The sequence below is a fragment of the Littorina saxatilis genome, linkage group LG5, assembly GCF_037325665.1.
Source record: "Littorina saxatilis isolate snail1 linkage group LG5, US_GU_Lsax_2.0, whole genome shotgun sequence".
NCBI lineage: Eukaryota > Metazoa > Mollusca > Gastropoda > Littorinimorpha > Littorinidae > Littorina > Littorina saxatilis.
In genome coordinates, this window is record NC_090249.1 from 30,658,880 (window position 1) to 30,677,066 (window position 18,187).

At 40.9% G+C, this 18,187-nt stretch overlaps 3 protein-coding genes and 1 long non-coding RNA gene across 6 annotated transcripts in view; 3 read left to right on the top strand and 1 right to left on the bottom strand.

Moving 5' to 3' along the window:
* Window positions 1–6,722, top strand: part of LOC138966835 (peroxidasin-like) — a 56,372-nt gene extending 49,650 nt beyond the window's left edge. For all 3 annotated transcript variants that reach the window (XM_070339189.1, XM_070339190.1, XM_070339191.1), the window contains one exon: window positions 2,031–6,722. In XM_070339189.1, coding sequence (XP_070195290.1) covers window positions 2,031–2,123 — 93 coding nt within the window. In that variant the 3' untranslated portion in view covers window positions 2,124–6,722. The remainder of the gene's footprint in view (window positions 1–2,030) is intronic.
* A 304-nt stretch (window positions 6,723–7,026) lies between these two features.
* Window positions 7,027–18,187, bottom strand: LOC138966837 (uncharacterized). The gene is made up of 5 exons (XM_070339194.1): window positions 18,075–18,187; window positions 17,298–17,332; window positions 16,242–16,316; window positions 9,177–9,363; window positions 7,027–8,005 (listed from the first exon to the last, which is right to left on the bottom strand). The coding sequence occupies exons 1-5, from the start codon at window positions 18,139–18,141 to the stop codon at window positions 7,113–7,115; spliced, it is 1,257 nt and encodes a 418-aa protein (XP_070195295.1). The 5' UTR covers window positions 18,142–18,187; the 3' UTR covers window positions 7,027–7,112.
* LOC138966838 (uncharacterized) lies at window positions 9,838–11,282 on the top strand. Its single transcript, XR_011455777.1, has 2 exons — window positions 9,838–10,404; window positions 10,848–11,282. It is a non-coding gene; the product is annotated as an uncharacterized lncRNA (long non-coding RNA).
* On the top strand, window positions 11,326–15,384 carry LOC138966836 (uncharacterized). Its single transcript, XM_070339192.1, has 2 exons — window positions 11,326–14,506; window positions 14,950–15,384. The coding sequence occupies exon 1, from the start codon at window positions 11,721–11,723 to the stop codon at window positions 13,974–13,976; it is 2,256 nt and encodes a 751-aa protein (XP_070195293.1). The 5' UTR covers window positions 11,326–11,720; the 3' UTR covers window positions 13,977–14,506; window positions 14,950–15,384.

Here is an 18,187-nt window from a genome sequence, read left to right on the forward strand (position 1 = left end):
TTTCCTTGCAGGTGGACCAACGGTCTTGCCAGAGTTTTAAACTGTAAAAAAGGGTCTTCCGACGAAGGTCGGTGAAAAAAAATAAATTGCTCAGGAAGAGGTGGAACCGCCATCTCCGGAGCATCCTTTGCTGCCTTGTCAGCAGCTTCGTTGCCTTGTATGCCCATATGACTGGGCGCCCACATAAAATGTATAATAGTATTCAGAATGACACGCGTCTTCATGGACAATGCGGGCTCTAAGTTCTGCTGGTCGCTGATCATGGCCAAAAGCGTAGACACTAGCTGCCACATGCTGGTAGACAATCACCATTCTGCTCTCACAACAACAGGATACGTTTGTGCATTGGGTATTTCTGCAGCAGAAAGAGCCATGACATAAGATTACCTGAAAAACAGTAATATTTGATAATCATAACAGAGTTGTCTTTTTATAAGAAATGATCCCGTAAAAAGTCTTGCATTCTCTCTCTGGCACACCCCTACACACCATCCTCAACCCCCTCCTCTTTCACTCTCTCTCTGCCTCCCCACAGGGACACACGTATAATCAACAATTATACACGCAAAAGAAGTATGTGGCAGGCAGAAGAATGAAAATAAAACCAGGAAAGAATCTAAGATCAGTCGTGTTACCTCTTCGTCAGTAGTGTTACCAGGCACAAGGTAACACGACTGAAAGTAACACGACTGATAGAATTCATTTGAGAAAATAATGATCACTCCCCAGGCCATGCGTTCTGAACAAACACGTGTCCCAGTAGTTTTGATCCTTACATGAAACAATAAAAATGTAACAGAAGAATGTAAATTCCTTCAGATCGCTAGAGACACACAGTAACACAACTGATTCGTTAAAAAAAACATCTTACCTTTCTACACTTGTCGGGTCCACCATACACAAGCGATCAAACTCGCTTAGCTGTTCCCGCTGCAGGAAGCTGCTGAAGGATGGGGGATAACTACAGGCCCAAAATGGTTTCAAAAAACTGGAGTACTCATTGTTTAGGTCTGTTTAACTGTTCTGGTAACACCACTGACAAAAAAGTGAGAGACACTCATTTTTGAGAGTTTAAGTCCACATTCAGAGTCTGGGTCAACCTTACAATCAAAATCTGTTGCAATAATCCAAATGTGCTCCCGTAAGCAATTTTTTGGATATTTTTTTAATGGTCTACAATTTTTTTTCTTCTTTGTAGAGGTGGTGGAAGTTTTGAGTGACTTCAAAAAGACAGGCATTTTTAGATACCCCTACATGTTTAAACCATGAAAAACTAACTTTCAAGTGTCAAGAATGTACTTTAATGAATGTTCATGTTGTTGTCTATTCATTTTTGTACCAAAAAATATGTATTATACTAAGATAGATAGGACATGTTTCTTTCTGAATTAATTTAAAAATCAAAGACACGTTTTTCGTACATTTTTGAAAAACACCCATATTCGGATTAAAAACAAGCTCTGAAAATTAAATATATAAAAATTATTATCAAAATTAAATTTTTCAAATCAATTTAAAAACACTTTCATCTTATTCCTTGTCGGTTCCTGATTCCAAAAACATATAGATATGATATGTTTGTATTAAAAACACGCTCAGAAAGTTAAAACAAAGAGAGGTACAGAAAAGCGTGCTATCCTTCTCAGCGCAAGTACTACCCCGCTCTTCCTGTCAATTTCACTGCCTTTGCCGTGCGCGGTGGACTGACGATGCTACGAGTATACGGTCTTGCTGCGTTGCATTGCGCTCAGTTTCATTCTGTGAGTTCGACAGCCACTTGACTAAATGTTGTATTTTCGCCTTACGCGACTTGTTGTTGTCTTTAGTGTTCTTGTTTTTCCTGATGAAGCTTCCATAAGCGAAAATTCGTACCGTCTTGTCTCGTTCTTGTATCGGTGAGTACAGTATTCCTTTGTTTTTTTAACTTTGTTCATCTTACCACAATCACTTCGTTGTTTAGATTTAGAGTTGTACAAACTGCGCTTAATTTAGAGAACCTTCATTTAAAATTAGTTTAATATTTGTTTCAGAAAGGACAAGTAGAGTGCTCTGCGATGTCCTGCCCGGAGACTAATTGTCCCAACCCGGTGTTGGTGGCAGGCCAGTGCTGTCCTAAGTGTTAGCGCTGACAAAGTCCGCAAAAAAGACAATGAAATTCATCACTTCTGCAGAATTCCTTACCTTCCATGGGTCCCTGCTACTCGATCCCATACCTTTACGTTCTTCCTCCTTTTTGTCTGCTGCTTGAAGTTTAAAGGCACCTTCCTTCCCAGGGCATGTGCATCATGGTCCATGCTTTGGGCTGTGAGACCAGGGCTGATCGCAGAAGTGGGTGCCACACAAACGCGTGAGAACAAACCGCGGGGTCTGGTTGGTTGAAATCACAACAAATCTCAACCAATCCACCGCGGCTGGCTCCCTCCGGGTTGGTAACTTTCTCGTGCACCTCAGCCCAGAGGTTTTCTGCAGGAAATGTCGGTGAGAAATAATGTGACTGTGCGCAGAGGATGGTGGGATATAATTGCTACTGTGTCAGCAAAATTATGTTTCACTTTCACTGAAAGAATGTCACTGTCACCAGCGTTCATTCGCATAAATAATACATGTAATTCAGTAGAAAATTCTCACTCTCTTAAGTTACCAACCTAGCTGTTGAATAGTGGCACACAAGTAGGGTCTGCCTATAGTGTACTTCAAGGTCTGGATCAATCTGATGATTTACTCCATGCTGATACAGGAAGGATTCACATCTTTAAGGACTGTTTTTAAAGCTAAAATCCTTCCTATCTCCACCTCAGATCAGTGACTATAAATGACTCGATCCCTGTCGGACTATGTGCAAGAAGAGAGATTCCTGGAAAGGGATCAGTTTGTGTGGATACAATTCATGCATCCAGACCACAGTTGCAGCAATTGCCTGCATGTTCACCTGTGAAGGTTTTGTGTTGTGCACCCCTGAAATGGATTATACTGTATTAAAACTATGTGCATGTCTGCAGAGGTGTAAAATATCTGCAAAGAGTGCATGATGATACGTTACTTAATGTGAGTGCAGAGCTATCTTTGCAAATGTGTTTTTGTAATTGTTTTCCTCAACCGTTTTTTTCTGTGGCTTTTTATTATTTCCTTCTTTTGTCTATATGACAGCCGTTTTTCTTTCTGGCCTTCCTGAAAAACAGAGCAATGTCTGATTCTTTCATGTTTTAATTCCTTCCTTCTGAGAAACTTGCGTGGACCTATAGGCTTTGTTTCCACTATTTCGAAGAAATTTGTTGGATTCCTGTATTACTTTTAGTTAAGTCAGGAATTAAATGTTATCCCCATGTCCTGGTGTTTGCACTGCCATTTCTGTTGTACATTGTATATTTATCATTGTACACTGAAAGTTATCAAGGTGACAGCATAGAGTCGTTCTTTTTCCGACTCCATGTTCATTTCTTTTTATTTTTTTTTAGAGAAAGTAAGGAAGATTTTCATCACCTTGATGATGTATAAAACTTGCATTGGTGTGAAATAAAATGCAGGTACACACAACATTTCTTTGGCCAATGAACCTGTACAGGTTGACTTTTATCTTTCTTGATCAGCATTATAATTGTAATATGGTTTTGAAGGAACCTGACGGCCAACAGACGGCTGATCTAGATATCACATATATACTATGGTGAATTATTGTATTTGCACTAATATAAACTCAGTTTTAAATGTTTTACCATATTTTTGTTATGAGCATTTACTTGTATACGTTACATAGGTACTTCTGCAATGTTTTATACCCCTGCCAGTCCTGAGAAAGTTATAGTATTAATTTGCTTCTTTGAAATGACTTACAGCTTAGAATACTTTGTTTGTGTTGTGAATGCTGATCTTTACGAAAGGAGCTAAAACGATATCTCAATAATTTGTTTATTTGTTTGTTTATTTGGTGTTTAACGTCGTTTTCAACCACGAAGGTATATCTCAATAAGCTGGTAATTGTTAGTATATATATATATGCGACTGTGGACAGAATGATGACAGAATGAGAGTGTGTGTGTACCGTCTTTCAAAATAGGAGGTGCATTTGTAAGCATCTGGAGTGTGAAAGTGTGGATTATGTGTTAGTGCATGCACATTTGAGCGTGCATGCGTGCAGCTAGAAATCCTTCGTACATTGTTCATTTTAAGGCTAGCTGTACTGTGCATGTGTACTCATATTTTTAGGAACTTCCAAAAGCTGATGTTTGATATTTTATGGCTTAATTCTGCTCTGCTCCTAGTTTATGTAAGTCACAAACATGAAGCAACGTAAAAAGTGCCTAATTTTTCTGAACTTCATGGAATGTTTGCATTTTATGTATAGAAATTATTTCACTATGTATACATGTCAGTGGTTTGTATGTAACTAATATCAGTTCATGCAGTGACCTTTTTTCAATGCACACAGCGTGCTTGAACGTGTTGTAACGTTGAGGATATAAATTATAATGTACATGTACATAGTACTGAATAGAGAATGTTTTCTGTCGCATAGCATTTTTTAACATGGTCAAACAAATCATGGCCAGTATACAGCATAATGGAAGAACATTATAAAGGATGTTCTGTTAACATTTTTATGCATGTACACCAAAGTTGCATAATTCTTATACATTTAAGTTTCGACGGTTTAAACTGTACAAATTATTTTGAATCCCATTCAGCAAGTGCATTCGTTCATATGGAGGCATGCCCTTTGTTCATTTCTATTCTTTCTGTGTGTAGGGACGGTTTTACAATAGAAATTTTCCGGAAATAACTCTGTCAGGATTTATAAGCATGGTGGAAGAGTTGCACCACTATAGTGACTCAAACAATAAAATGTGGTTGAAAAGATAAAACTAGCAATCACAGCGAATACCTCACCACTGCGATGTGCATGTATAATATGCAGTGTCCGCTTGATATTACCCCATTTCTTTCGAAAATATACATATCGGAATTTACGATTTGTTACGGCAATGATCACTTGCAAGGAGTGATCGCCGACAACGCGTTTTGCCTGAGGTTACGTGAGTTTTGCTTGAGTTCACGTGAGTTTGGGAAACATGCCTGCTCAGCGATCACTGCAGGCCATTGCCAGTGAATTGTGGCTGAGATTTTGCAGATTTTTGAGAAAAAAAGGCATTGCATCGAGCGGACATTGCATTACATTACACATCAGTCAGTTATTCACTGCGATTGCTGGTTTTTAACTGGACAACCACATGTTCTTGTTCGACTCACTAAAGTGGGGCGCAACTCTTCCACTACGCAAGATAACCCTGACAGAGACATTTCCGAACATGGTCTATTACAACAGCTGCAACTCTATAGTGAACATTTTATTTTCAACAAAGGTCACATAACTGACCTGCACATATAGATCTGTAAAGTTAGTAGCTGCATGAAAATGAGATGGGGAAAAATGGAGGAAAGCTCTAGAAATGAATTAATGGACCGGTTCAATCACGATATTCATAAGATCGAGAACCATTTTACACAGATCACTGGTATTTTCAGCTACTTGTGCGTTGTGTTCAGTAGCGTTCTGTGAAAAAAAAAATGTTTAAAGTTAGAAATGGATGTTAATATGAGCTATAGCACTTCTGTGCCAATAATTTTGCAAGAAACTGTTGTTAGTTGGCATTTACAATATACTTTCACAAATCAATACAACTTTTGAGAACAGGTGCTTTAATTTGTTTCCACTGTTTAAGTTTACAGAATCAGGTATACAGCTGTATATTCATGTGTAATTGTACATGTACTATATGGATGTAAATAAGTAATGAGAAGTGCACTGACTATCAAAACACAAAATGTACTCTACTTTTTAAACTTGAATATTTCCAGATGTAAAAACACAAACTGGCTAACTGTTGTACACAAACTGACTGCACCTATCCCATTCAGTTTAGGCTGCTAACTTATGTATCCAGGGTGTTAATATAATCATTCTTAAATCATGTCTTTTTTATTAGTCGTCACCAAATAATAAAATATGCCTGTAGGGAGCACTGACTGAAAATAAATCAGAGTGTGTTTTTGGTAAGCAGCCCAAATCTGCGTAAGCACTCCCTTAGTAAATGAAGAAAACAGAAAGCACTTGTACTGTTTAGATTTTGTTACTTCAACGGATAAAACATTTTAAATGTTTTCACAGATGGTTTCTGATAATGCCAAATTATACTTATTATGCCCAAAATCATACTGATGCCAGATTTTACATTTTTACTCTGAAAAAATGGATGGTGTTGTCATTTTTTTCTTCACTTGCAGTTCTAAATCTCTTAGACTGAGAGTATCAATAACAGAATGCTGGATTTTGATCAAAGATTTTTAAGGGCAATTAAATCATACTGACATTAACAGTGCAGTGCCAGCTTCAAAGGGTATCCTTCCATACAGAAATGATAGGTTTCATAATTATCATGTTCATATTAGTTGGCCTTTCCCAGGAAAACACACATTGTAACTATCACAGGTCCTCACACATTTCCCTAGTTTGCTGTGCCAACATCAGCCACCACTAGGTGCCTTGTGCTATTCTGTTTTGTTACGCCAACCTCAGTTGATCTGATCGACATATGTGGACGCATAGGCATTTAGATATTACTATAGTTTTGAACTATGTACCAGATCTACACACTTGAATACTCTTATGCTTGATTTTTATTTTAAATATACAATTTTAGAATAAAAACATAAAGCAAACCTGAAAACTCTGTCTGTGTGTGAGTGTGTCATTGTGAGCAAATCAGTGAGTGTGTGTGTGTGAGTGAGTGTGTGTGTGTGCGCGCACGCTAGTTATTGTGAATGTATACAGTATCACGTTCTGTGTGTGTGTGTATGTGTATGTGTGCCCATGTGAATCGGTGTGTGTGTGGGTCATTGTGAACGAATCATTTTGTGTGTGTGTGTGTGTGTGTGATTGTGTATGTGTCATTGTGTGTATATTCCAGTTTGTTTGCAACACATTCAAACTGTATCATATCCTTTGTCATGAAACGACAACCCTTTGTGAAGAAAATTAAAAACAATTATTGCATCTTTATTGCACAGAACTGTGAAAGTCAGATATATATATATATACACCGGTTATATATTTTTTATCACAAGCTTTCATCTGATGAATCTGAATAGTCCAGATTCAAAACATTAAAAGAAGAAGAGCTGTCCACTTTCTTGACCACTAGCACTACATTCAACTCATCACCATCACCTGACATCACTGTACTGCTATTTTTTTCATTGCAGCTGCCAGACACTGGCATCCCAACAGTAGGTTTAACAGATAAAGGCAAATGAACAGGGGAATTGCTGGATGCTGTCTCAGCCTCATTTAAATTCCTTTCTAAACTCTCCTTGCTAACGTAAAAGTGAGAACTGGTAATTCTGTCTTTTTCTTCACCAGAGAGTGAAATGGCTTGGCTACGGTTCACACCCTTGTCTGCTGTTCTGTCAAAAGTATTCCTGGAAGACACTTTGCTGGGCTCACATGAATGAACCTGTGACTGTTTTTCACAAATGTGTTTGCCATCATCTTTGCCGACACTACCTGTGCAGTCACGAATCATTGCAGTCCTGTTTTGACCGAACCCCAGAGGCTGATTGTTCAGTTCTGGCAGCACACCTTCACTGTCATCGGTGTTTTCCCTGTGTACACCATCAGATGGTGCAAGACTCCCAGGTGGTCGAAACCGTGAAGGTTGATCATTGGTGTTTGATGACAAATGTTCAGCGCCTTCTCTGCCAAGACCAGCAACTCTGCCATCACATATAGCTAGGTTGTTGGAGGGATGAAAATCAAGAGGCTGGTCCTCAGTTTCAGGGTTGGCGTTCCAGAGGACTGGGGGAGGTTTCTCAAAGCCGTACTGCTTGCAGAGCACACGGGGCATGTTGTGAAGGACTGGGGTGGAAATGGGTACAAAGTTCTGCACCTTACTGGAATTTTCTGATGACTTTCGCACAGGTTCCTCACTGTTGTCTCCTTCATCGCCCACCACTGGAACAGACATGAGAATCTCAACGTACAAGAATATGTTACTAATAAGGTTGTATTTTGGGCAAAATTTGCCAATATGGCGATAAAAGTAGCAATTATGCTGATATGATGGCAACATTTGTGGTGATTTGAAATCAGTTTTGGTGTTTTCCTGACTGCCAAAGTCAAACGGCATCCCTGATCAGAATATATAAGCAGACAAAAAAGTGTACACTGGCCATGCACGCAAGACTACCACTGGATGCTTAATGGTAAAATCCACTGATGCTGATATGTCTTAATTGTCCTACAAATACGTCTTGTTATTAAATTGGACACTCATTCCACCAACGTCACTCATAGTACGAATACCCTGTTAACAATTTGCACACCTGCTCAGGCACGCACACAACTTAACGCAATCAATAAGTGTCACAAAACATGGAAACAGACTGTTCACAGGCCCTCTGCCTGTACAAACGAGAAAAAATTATAGTCGAAACTATCTTTGTGACCAACTCACCATAACGACCACCTGCCCATTATGATCGCCCAAGAAGATCTCTGCGATTTGTTGTCTCTTTATGTATAATTCACCGGTCCATAGGGACCACCTGTCTAAAACAACCACTTTAGGTCGGTCCATTGCATGATCTTCTTCTTCTTCTTCTGCGTTCGTGGGCTGAAACTCCCACGTACACTCGTGTTTTTGCACGAGTGGAATTTTACGTGTATGACCGTTTTTACCCTGCCATTTAGGCAGCCATACGCCGCTTTCGGAGGAAGCATGCTGGGTATTTTCGTGTTTCTATAACCCACCGAACTCTGACATGGATAACAGGATCTTTTCCGTGCGCACTTGGTCTTGTGCTTGCGTGTACACACGAAGGGGGAAAAGCCACTAGCAGGTCTGCACATAAGTTGACCTGGGAGATCGGAAAAATCTCCACACTTAACCCACCAAGCGGCCGCGGCCGGGATTCGAACCCTCGACCTTCCGATTAAGAGGCCGACGTCTTACCACCCCGCCACAGCGCCCGTCCATTGCATGATCATTATAGACAGGTTTGACTGTAGTCTTTCTCTCGCACACAAAGGCCTAGAGAGTAAAAAATCTGAAACAGATAGACTGGCAACATTCCATAAATTGATCCATTTTGTTATTTTGGCTTTTTTTTGCTAACAAAATTACCTTGAGTAGCATCAGCTGCCTGTCGCTTTCTGTTGGCGTAAGGACGATCTGACCAGGATTGAGGGTTGACATCAGGTTCCAACCTCCGTAGCTTGTGTAGATATGCTCGGTATTCTTGCTTGAGGCGCTGAATACGGTCACTGAACTCTTCAATTTTGCTGTCTGTGTAACAAGGAACTTCCATTTGCTGAAAGAGAAGGCAAGGGGGAAATGCTCTGTGTGATTAAGAGAAACATATGCGCTACACACTCCACAGAATTGGAATGAGATCAAAATACCTTGTTTATTTTTTCCAATAAGTCAAATCATTAGGAAACATGTCATACCAACTAAGATCATTTGATTGCATGTCCCCATTTAGTTTTCAGTTTTTCTTGTCCTGTAATAATTCAAAATGCATCTGCTTATATACTATATTGTTTAAACATAATATGCTGATGCTACATTCATTCTAATAAGTTCAGTGCAAAAATTAAAGCATCACACAAGAAAGACACCAATCATGAGCATGATCTGTGCTTAATTTTCAGTATCTTAAACATTTCTTAAAGTAAGACATGTATATGTTTGAACTTTTCTTCACATGAATTGTTATAAAGCAATAATGACCATAGCATTTAAACAATGTGTCGCATAAACTATAAAGAAAATACAGAGTGTCAGTTGCTCAACACTAACAAAGTCTTGTTTTATAACCCTATTTCCTTTTTCGGCTTCTTTAACCAAAGATTCTTAGGCCCAAAACAATAAAAGCTTTGTTGCAGAGGACAGTGCAAAAAAGAACAAGTCGCGTAAGGCGAAAATACAATATTTAGTCAAGTAGCTGTCGAACTCACAGAATGAAACTGAACGCTGTCACAAGCGGCTTTAATATTAGCATACTTTTATGCTGTGGTGTTAAAGGTATTGTATTGGAGCGCCTGTGTTCCTCTATTTCGCCTGTCATAGGTAGACGCTGGTTAACTGCAGGTGTCTCGTGGAGCTCGTGCTCAGGTATTTCACGTGTGTTTTGCTTGTATTTTGTAAGGTGAACTCAGAGCTAAATTCGAGCTCGTAGATACTCCTTTTTATTCATTCGTTCTTTGCCTTTAGCCGAGGGAAGATAGCTTGCGTTCCAAGCGAATCCGTTCTTCGTTGAACGTAGGGTCTGTTTGCGTAGAGCAGATGCCGGAAACCTGTTATCAACGGCAGGGGATATGTATGGCTACTTCAATACAACCAGGATGTGGTATGTAATCATTAAATATTATGTTGTGTGTGTTACAGTTAAATTATTCTCAGGTTTAGATTTGCTTATTGACTTCTGAAAACCGGTCAATCCAAGATGGCGGAACGTATAGTGTGCACGTGCGTGTTTGTAACTTTGTACTTGAACGGTATGAATTTGTGAGTTTGTTTTGGGGAATGGTTTGGTATGTTGTTGAATGAATATGTTTTGGTTGAAAGGGGAGTGGTGGACAGTTTTGTTTATAGAATGAATTTGGTATTATTCGTTGGACTTCATACTTAGCAGAATTAAATGTATAAGTCCGTTGGTATGTGTGTTCGAGATGCATGAGAGTGAGAGTAGAGAATTATGTCCATTTAATCCTGCACTTGGTTGTTAAGTTATAAGGACGGGTGGGCGATGTTACTGTTACCGTGAACTAAGTCTTGCGTTCACCATTCCAGGTTGTTGTATTTCACCATGCGGAGGCTACTCTGAAATGGCCTACTACTGAGGAGATGTCTGCCGCTCCACTTTCGACGACGGCACTGCTCGCCTGGCAAGGACTCGACGTCACCGATGACTCCTGTCGCTTCGCACCACGGCCTCGTTGACTCCGGGTCATGAACGATTTCGGATACGCAAGCACGGTAACATTAGCCTTAGCCCGTCCTAACAGCTAAACGTGCAGGAGCTATAACGTCATAATGAACTGAGCGAAAGTGAGAGGTATGAAAGTTTCTAAATAATTATTCTTTGTTGTTATAGGCTTTAACGCTGGTTGATCTTTGTTGTTGTTGTGGATATTGCCGAAAGAAAGATTTGTATAGTTAGATAGTGTTGTGCGTGTATTTATGTTATGTATAATTGATTGTTTGTAAGAAACGTCCTTAATCTACTGTTCGTGTCAACTTGTGTTTTGTGGTCGGAAGAGCAATTGTTTTGAGTCGTGGATGACAGACTGCGTGCGTGTTTTGTGCATGTGTGCGTGACAAATGGGGGCTCGTCCGGGATCTTTATTATTACATCGTCACCTATGATTTTGCTCTGTTCGTCTGTTTGTTTGTACCGTCTTGTCAGGTTTGATTTTTGAATAGGGATGATTGAATAACATGCTTGTACGTGCTAAGGCTTAACCTGATTTTCACAGCGGCCACCTGTGATACTAGCCGGTGCTGGGTACATGTCTCGTCGTTGTTTATAGCATTTTTCCCTGTTGTAACTTGTCTGGAAATGTTGTAGATTGAGATGTTTTGCTTCAGAAGTTTGTTGTGAAGTAGGTAGGTTGCTTTTTCATAGTTGGCGACTTAACCATTTTACATTTGTTGTGAGAAATCATGTCGGGATCCAAATCTCGCAATGCTGCTCTGGCAAGTTTTTCTACCCCTGATCATGGTAATTCTCCACCCCGTATGACACTTACCACGCCAAAGCATCTGGATGGAGCTGCTGTTGACCCTATTGAAAAATCTAGTTCCCTCACGTCAGCTCAAGAAATTATAGCCGCTAGGGGACGTGCTTTGGGCGTTCGATCAGGGGCTGCTTTAGCTAAATACGTTCAAGAAGAGGAAGCAGCTCAACGAAGACTACTTCAAGAAGAAGAGGAAGCTCAACTGAGAAAAGAAGAAGCTCAACTGAGAAAAGAAGAAGCTCAACGAAGACTTCAGAGGGAGGAACAGGATGCTCAACGAAGACTTCAGAGGGAGGAAGAAGAAATCAGAAGAAAAGTACTTCGAGAAGAGGAAGAAAACGACCGCCGCCGACGTCTAGCTGAACTGGAAGAAGAAAAAGTTCGTGCAGAGATAGAAAAGACTAGGAGAGAAGAGACTACTTCAAGTTCTCGTAGTAGGGCTATTGAACCAGTTCGTCTGAAAATAGATCCATTTGATGAAGCCAAAGAGGATCTCGATACTTTCCTAGGACGATTCGAGAGAGCCGCAACTCTCAGCGGCTGGGACAGGGAGAGTGACTGGGGAGCTCGGCTGGGTGCTCTCCTAAAGGGGTTTGCAGCCGATGTTTATTTGGAACTGCCAACTGAGGATGCGGGAAACTTTGATGTCATCGTGGACGCCCTTAGAGGATCTTTTCGCTGGACGGCTGACTCGTATCGTTCCAAGTTTCGACTCGCGGCCAAAAGGGGAGAGGAGACGTTTATACAGTTTGCTACCCGTCTTCGAATTTGGTTTGAACGGTGGAGGAAAGCCGCGAAGAAAGAGGAGACCTATGCTGGAATCCGAGACCTCCTACTGATGGAACACCTGATGGACCATGTGTCTGGGGACCTCGCGGATTTCATCCGGCAGCGCGAACCGGCGAACGTCACTGAGGCCGCCGAACTAGCTGAGAGGTTTGCTGCATCAAAAAGAGCCAGGAAAAACCCGGTTACTGCGACTGGTCGAGTCGAGAAGAACACGAAGGACATTGAAAATCCTGAGGAAGACTCTGCCCCAGTTAGTCCCGTCCACCCCAACGGCCCTTTTCCCAAGGGAAGTTGCTACGGTTGCGGTAAAAAGGGACACATCCGTAGGAATTGCCCGCATTCAGCATCGTCCTTCAACGTGAGGACCGTCACCAACGTGCGAACAGTTTTAACGACGCCAGGAACCACTGCTGCCACATCAGAGTTACCTACCCTTTGTGACCCATGTAGCAAACTTTCGTACACTCCATTATGCACGGTCAGTATCAATGGATCGCAAGTATCTGCTCTTCGTGACACAGGCGCCGACGGACTGGTTATTGACTCCTCGCTGGTAAAAGACTGTAACCTCAAGCAGGGAAGTCAAACTATTCGTTTCGCAGCAGGGAACGTTCAGAAGACTTGTCCTACTACGATCGTACATTTAGAGTCCCCATTCTTCTCAGGGAACGTTGTAGCTATTGTGGCTGACCAGCTAACATACCCCGTACTCATCGGAAACCGGATCATTCAGCCTGGAGGAGAAACTCTTGAAGTTCCTGTGTACCGGGCGAAAGCTCAACCTGTCAAGATAGCCGCCATTACTCAAGTTAAAAATACGCGAGAAAAAGAACCTCCTAAAACCCTACGGATGAAGGACTCTGGTCTAGGTGTTACCAGAGAGAAGTTGATCCAGCTACAGACGCTTGACCCAACTCTGTCTAGGGTGCGGGAGCTGGCAAAAGGGAGGAACCCTACACCATCCGGGAAGAAAGGAAAGGTGAAATTCCTTTGGAAACAGGGCGTCCTGCATCGCCTTTTCATAACCACGGAGAAGACCTTCAGTCAGGTGGTGGTGCCCGAGACTCTTCGTTCGGGTATTTTGAGACGATACCACAATGTTACTAAGACTGGTCATCTTGAGACAAAGAAAACTAAGAATAGACTCTGGCATTCGTTCTACTGGCCAGGGATGGAGGGCGACATCAGGCGTTATGTTCATTCCTGTGATGTTGGTCATCGAGCTTTACCCAAAGGAGGATTACCCAAAGCTCACCTTGGAAAGTTGCCCCTCATAGATGAACCTTTCCGGAGAATCGCTGTTGACCGTGTTGGCACTTTGACAGTCTCAGAGAGAGAGAATCGCTACAGACTGATCACCAGTCCCTTCAACCTCTACAGAAGACCAAGATGACGAACGGAAGTTTGATTCGCGGGGCCCTGTTGCTTCAGACATTCACGTTCCGCATCAGAGCAATCCGAGGATGCGACAACGTCGGAGCAGACTATTACAGCCGCATTGTGTAGAATTTTTGTGACGAACCGTAGTTCGGTTTGAGTAGGGGGGTTTGTCACAAGCGGCTTTAATATTAGCATACTTTTATGCTGTGGTGTTAAAGGTATTGTATTGGAGCGCCTGTGTTCCTCTATTTCGCCTGTCATAGGTAGACGCTGGTTAACTGCAGGTGTCTCGTGGAGCTCGTGCTCAGGTATTTCACGTGTGTTTTGCTTGTATTTTGTAAGGTGAACTCAGAGCTAAATTCGAGCTCGTAGATACTCCTTTTTATTCATTCGTTCTTTGCCTTTAGCCGAGGGAAGATAGCTTGCGTTCCAAGCGAATCCGTTCTTCGTTGAACGTAGGGTCTGTTTGCGTAGAGCAGATGCCGGAAACCTGTTATCAACGGCAGGGGATATGTATGGCTACTTCAATACAACCAGGATGTGGTATGTAATCATTAAATATTATGTTGTGTGTGTTACAGTTAAATTATTCTCAGGTTTAGATTTGCTTATTGACTTCTGAAAACCGGTCAATCCAAGATGGCGGAACGTATAGTGTGCACGTGCGTGTTTGTAACTTTGTACTTGAACGGTATGAATTTGTGAGTTTGTTTTGGGGAATGGTTTGGTATGTTGTTGAATGAATATGTTTTGGTTGAAAGGGGAGTGGTGGACAGTTTTGTTTATAGAATGAATTTGGTATTATTCGTTGGACTTCATACTTAGCAGAATTAAATGTATAAGTCCGTTGGTATGTGTGTTCGAGATGCATGAGAGTGAGAGTAGAGAATTATGTCCATTTAATCCTGCACTTGGTTGTTAAGTTATAAGGACGGGTGGGCGATGTTACTGTTACCGTGAACTAAGTCTTGCGTTCACCATTCCAGGTTGTTGTATTTCACCATGCGGAGGCTACTCTGAAATGGCCTACTACTGAGGAGATGTCTGCCGCTCCACTTTCGACGACGGCACTGCTCGCCTGGCAAGGACTCGACGTCACCGATGACTCCTGTCGCTTCGCACCACGGCCTCGTTGACTCCGGGTCATGAACGATTTCGGATACGCAAGCACGGTAACATTAGCCTTAGCCCGTCCTAACAGCTAAACGTGCAGGAGCTATAACGTCATAATGAACTGAGCGAAAGTGAGAGGTATGAAAGTTTCTAAATGATTATTCTTTGTTGTTATAGGCTTTAACGCTGGTTGATCTTTGTTGTTGTTGTGGATATTGCCGAAAGAAAGATTTGTATAGTTAGATAGTGTTGTGCGTGTATTTATGTTATGTATAATTGATTGTTTGTAAGAAACGTCCTTAATCTACTGTTCGTGTCAACTTGTGTTTTGTGGTCGGAAGAGCAAGATTGTTTTGAGTCGTGGATGACAGACTGCGTGCGTGTTTTGTGCATGTGTGCGTGACAAACGCAATGCCATTTTTCAGCAAGACCGTATACTCGTAGCATCGTCAGTCCACCGCTCATGGCAAAGGCAGTGAAATTGACAAGAAGAGCGGGGTAGTAGTTGCGCTAAGAAGGATAGCACGCTTTTCTGTATCTCTCTTTGTTTTAACTTTCTGAGCGTGTTTTTAATCCAAACATATCATATCTATATGTTTTTGGAATCAGGAACCGACAAGGAATAAGATGAAAGTGTTTTTAAATTGATTTCGACAATTTAATTTTGATAATAATTTTTATATATTTAATTTTCAGAGCTTGTTTTTAATCCAAATATAACATATTTATATGTTTTTGGAATCAGCAAATGATGGAGAATAAGATAAACGTAAATTTGGATCGTTTTATAAATTTTTTTTTTTTTTTTACAATTTTCAGATTTGTAATGACCAAAGTCATTAATTAATTTTTAAGCCACCAAGCTAAAATGGGTTGGCAGGTCGATTAACCTTCTTCGTGGATTGAAGTTTTTATCTTATTTACACAGGTGTAATTTGTGGCTTTTTATTGATCAGAAACCATTCAACTTCAAGCTGTGTTCCCTAGATGTCAGAGAAGAGAAAATATCCTTGTAAAGTTAGAAAAATCGAGTTTTGTCCTTTTCGTTTTGTTTTTTTAAAGGTTGAAACAAAGTTCTAGAATTGGCGGGAGGGATAAATAAGGTCAGTCGGGAATTGATTTTTGTTTTGGCCTGAGCATGTTTGTACACACTTGTATTACTTACCTTGACATAAAAGTCAATGTCACGTGTAATGGTAGGTAACCATTTCCTTATTTCTCTTGAGGTATTTAAAGTATCCTGTCAACACACAAACGCTTGTTATTAAATTGATTTGTTATGACATTCTAGTATTGCTACTTCCTTTTGGAAAACAAAATAAATTAAACACACTCACAGTCACTGACTCACACACCCACAAACAAAACAGCAATTAAGATAACAACAATTCAACTTTCATACTTCTGCTTACACTACACACATAAAAAACAAAACAAAAACAAGAAAGCAACTTAGAAAAACTTTTGTAGTCAGCTTTTTACACTACACAACAAAAAACATAATTTAAAAAAACAAGACATTTTGCTGATTTACTTTTGTTAAAGTGTGTGTGTGTGTGTGTTCATGTGGTACTAGATGATTACCCGCTTCGCCGGGTACCGGCTTCGCCGGGAAGAAGTAGAGCCGAATACCAGGCTGCGCCTGGGACCCGGCGATAAACGCGCAAAACACTGGAGACCTTCTAAAAATAGTAATGTGCAGTGACCTTCTAAAAATAGTAACGTAGTAACGGGAATATGGATTGACGCCACACGGAGGAAGGGAGATAATCGCGGCTGAAAACACTGGAGAAGATAAGGAAGAGTTACTGGTAGTGGATCCAGACAAAAAAAACCAAAATCGGTTCAGCGCGCACAGCGCTGCGAGCACGTGTTGAAATATCTCATCGACCAGGTTGTGTCCAGGGTGTACCTGAATATGATCACCAAATTTGAAACAGATCCATCGAGAACCTTGGCCGCGCATCACGCACAGACACACAGACAGACAGACAGACACTAGTCGTATATATATATAGAAGTAAAGTTTCATAGTAAATCGATTTGCAAATTGTGTGGTAGTGGGTACATAAAAGGGGTAACTTTCAGTGAGGTTTAGTGTCTGATTGTGTGGATTAAAAGCTCAAACGTAGTTTTCTGTAAATTTATGGTAAATAAAACAGAAAAAATAACCAAATCAAAACAAAACAAAGTTTATAACATGATTCATACTATTACTAACCAGCCTTGGTCTTGGTGGTCGTTTCTTCAGTTCCTCTGAAAATGTGAAATATAACTAATTACCTTTCATGAGTTAGCAAGTACCCCCCTTAAAGTTTAACTGAGTTAAAGGCATACACAGCTTCATGTAAACCATCAGTTTCTGGTCACAGACACTCTCAGGCTTTTAAACACAGTACAAACACCCTTTCGTTTAAACACTTACTGCGAGAGAGAGAGAGAGAGAGAGAGAGAGAGAGAGAGAGAGAGAGAGAGAGAGAGAGTGTGTGTGTGTGAGTGTGTGTGTGAGTGTGTGTGTGTGTGTGTGTGTGTGTGTGTGTGTGTGTGTGTATGTGTATGTGTGTGTGTGTGTGTGTATGTGCATAATTTTCAACAATCAGAGACACAAAACCAGAGCGTGCACACACACACACACATACAGACCTGCCAACCATTGTGAATCCTGATCAAGTGTAAAAATTTAGTTGTTTTTGTGCATGTGTAATCACGCTTGAACATCAAAGCCGTAAACATATATAAAAACCTTTTGGAAAGATAGCTTTCCCCCAGGATTCTGTAGATTCTCTTGCACGATTTATACATCTTTGAGTTTGACACTGATCCTCCGTTAGTCCGTATAACTAACTACCTGTGGATATTTCAGTCTTTGCCAGTGTTGTGATACTCATCATACTGTGGTGGCCAACAGTTCTGAACTTTTTAGGGGGGTTAATCTCCACCATAAGTTTACTTCTGCCAAATAATATCACACAACAGAGATTCAGCAACAAATCAATACCCTGTTTCTGCTTCTCAAGGTAGAAGCGATTCAGCCTGGCAAGCTGTTTTTCCTCGTTCCTTGCCATACTGCCCCGACAAAAATAGACCAGCAGACGAACAAGGATCAAGAGT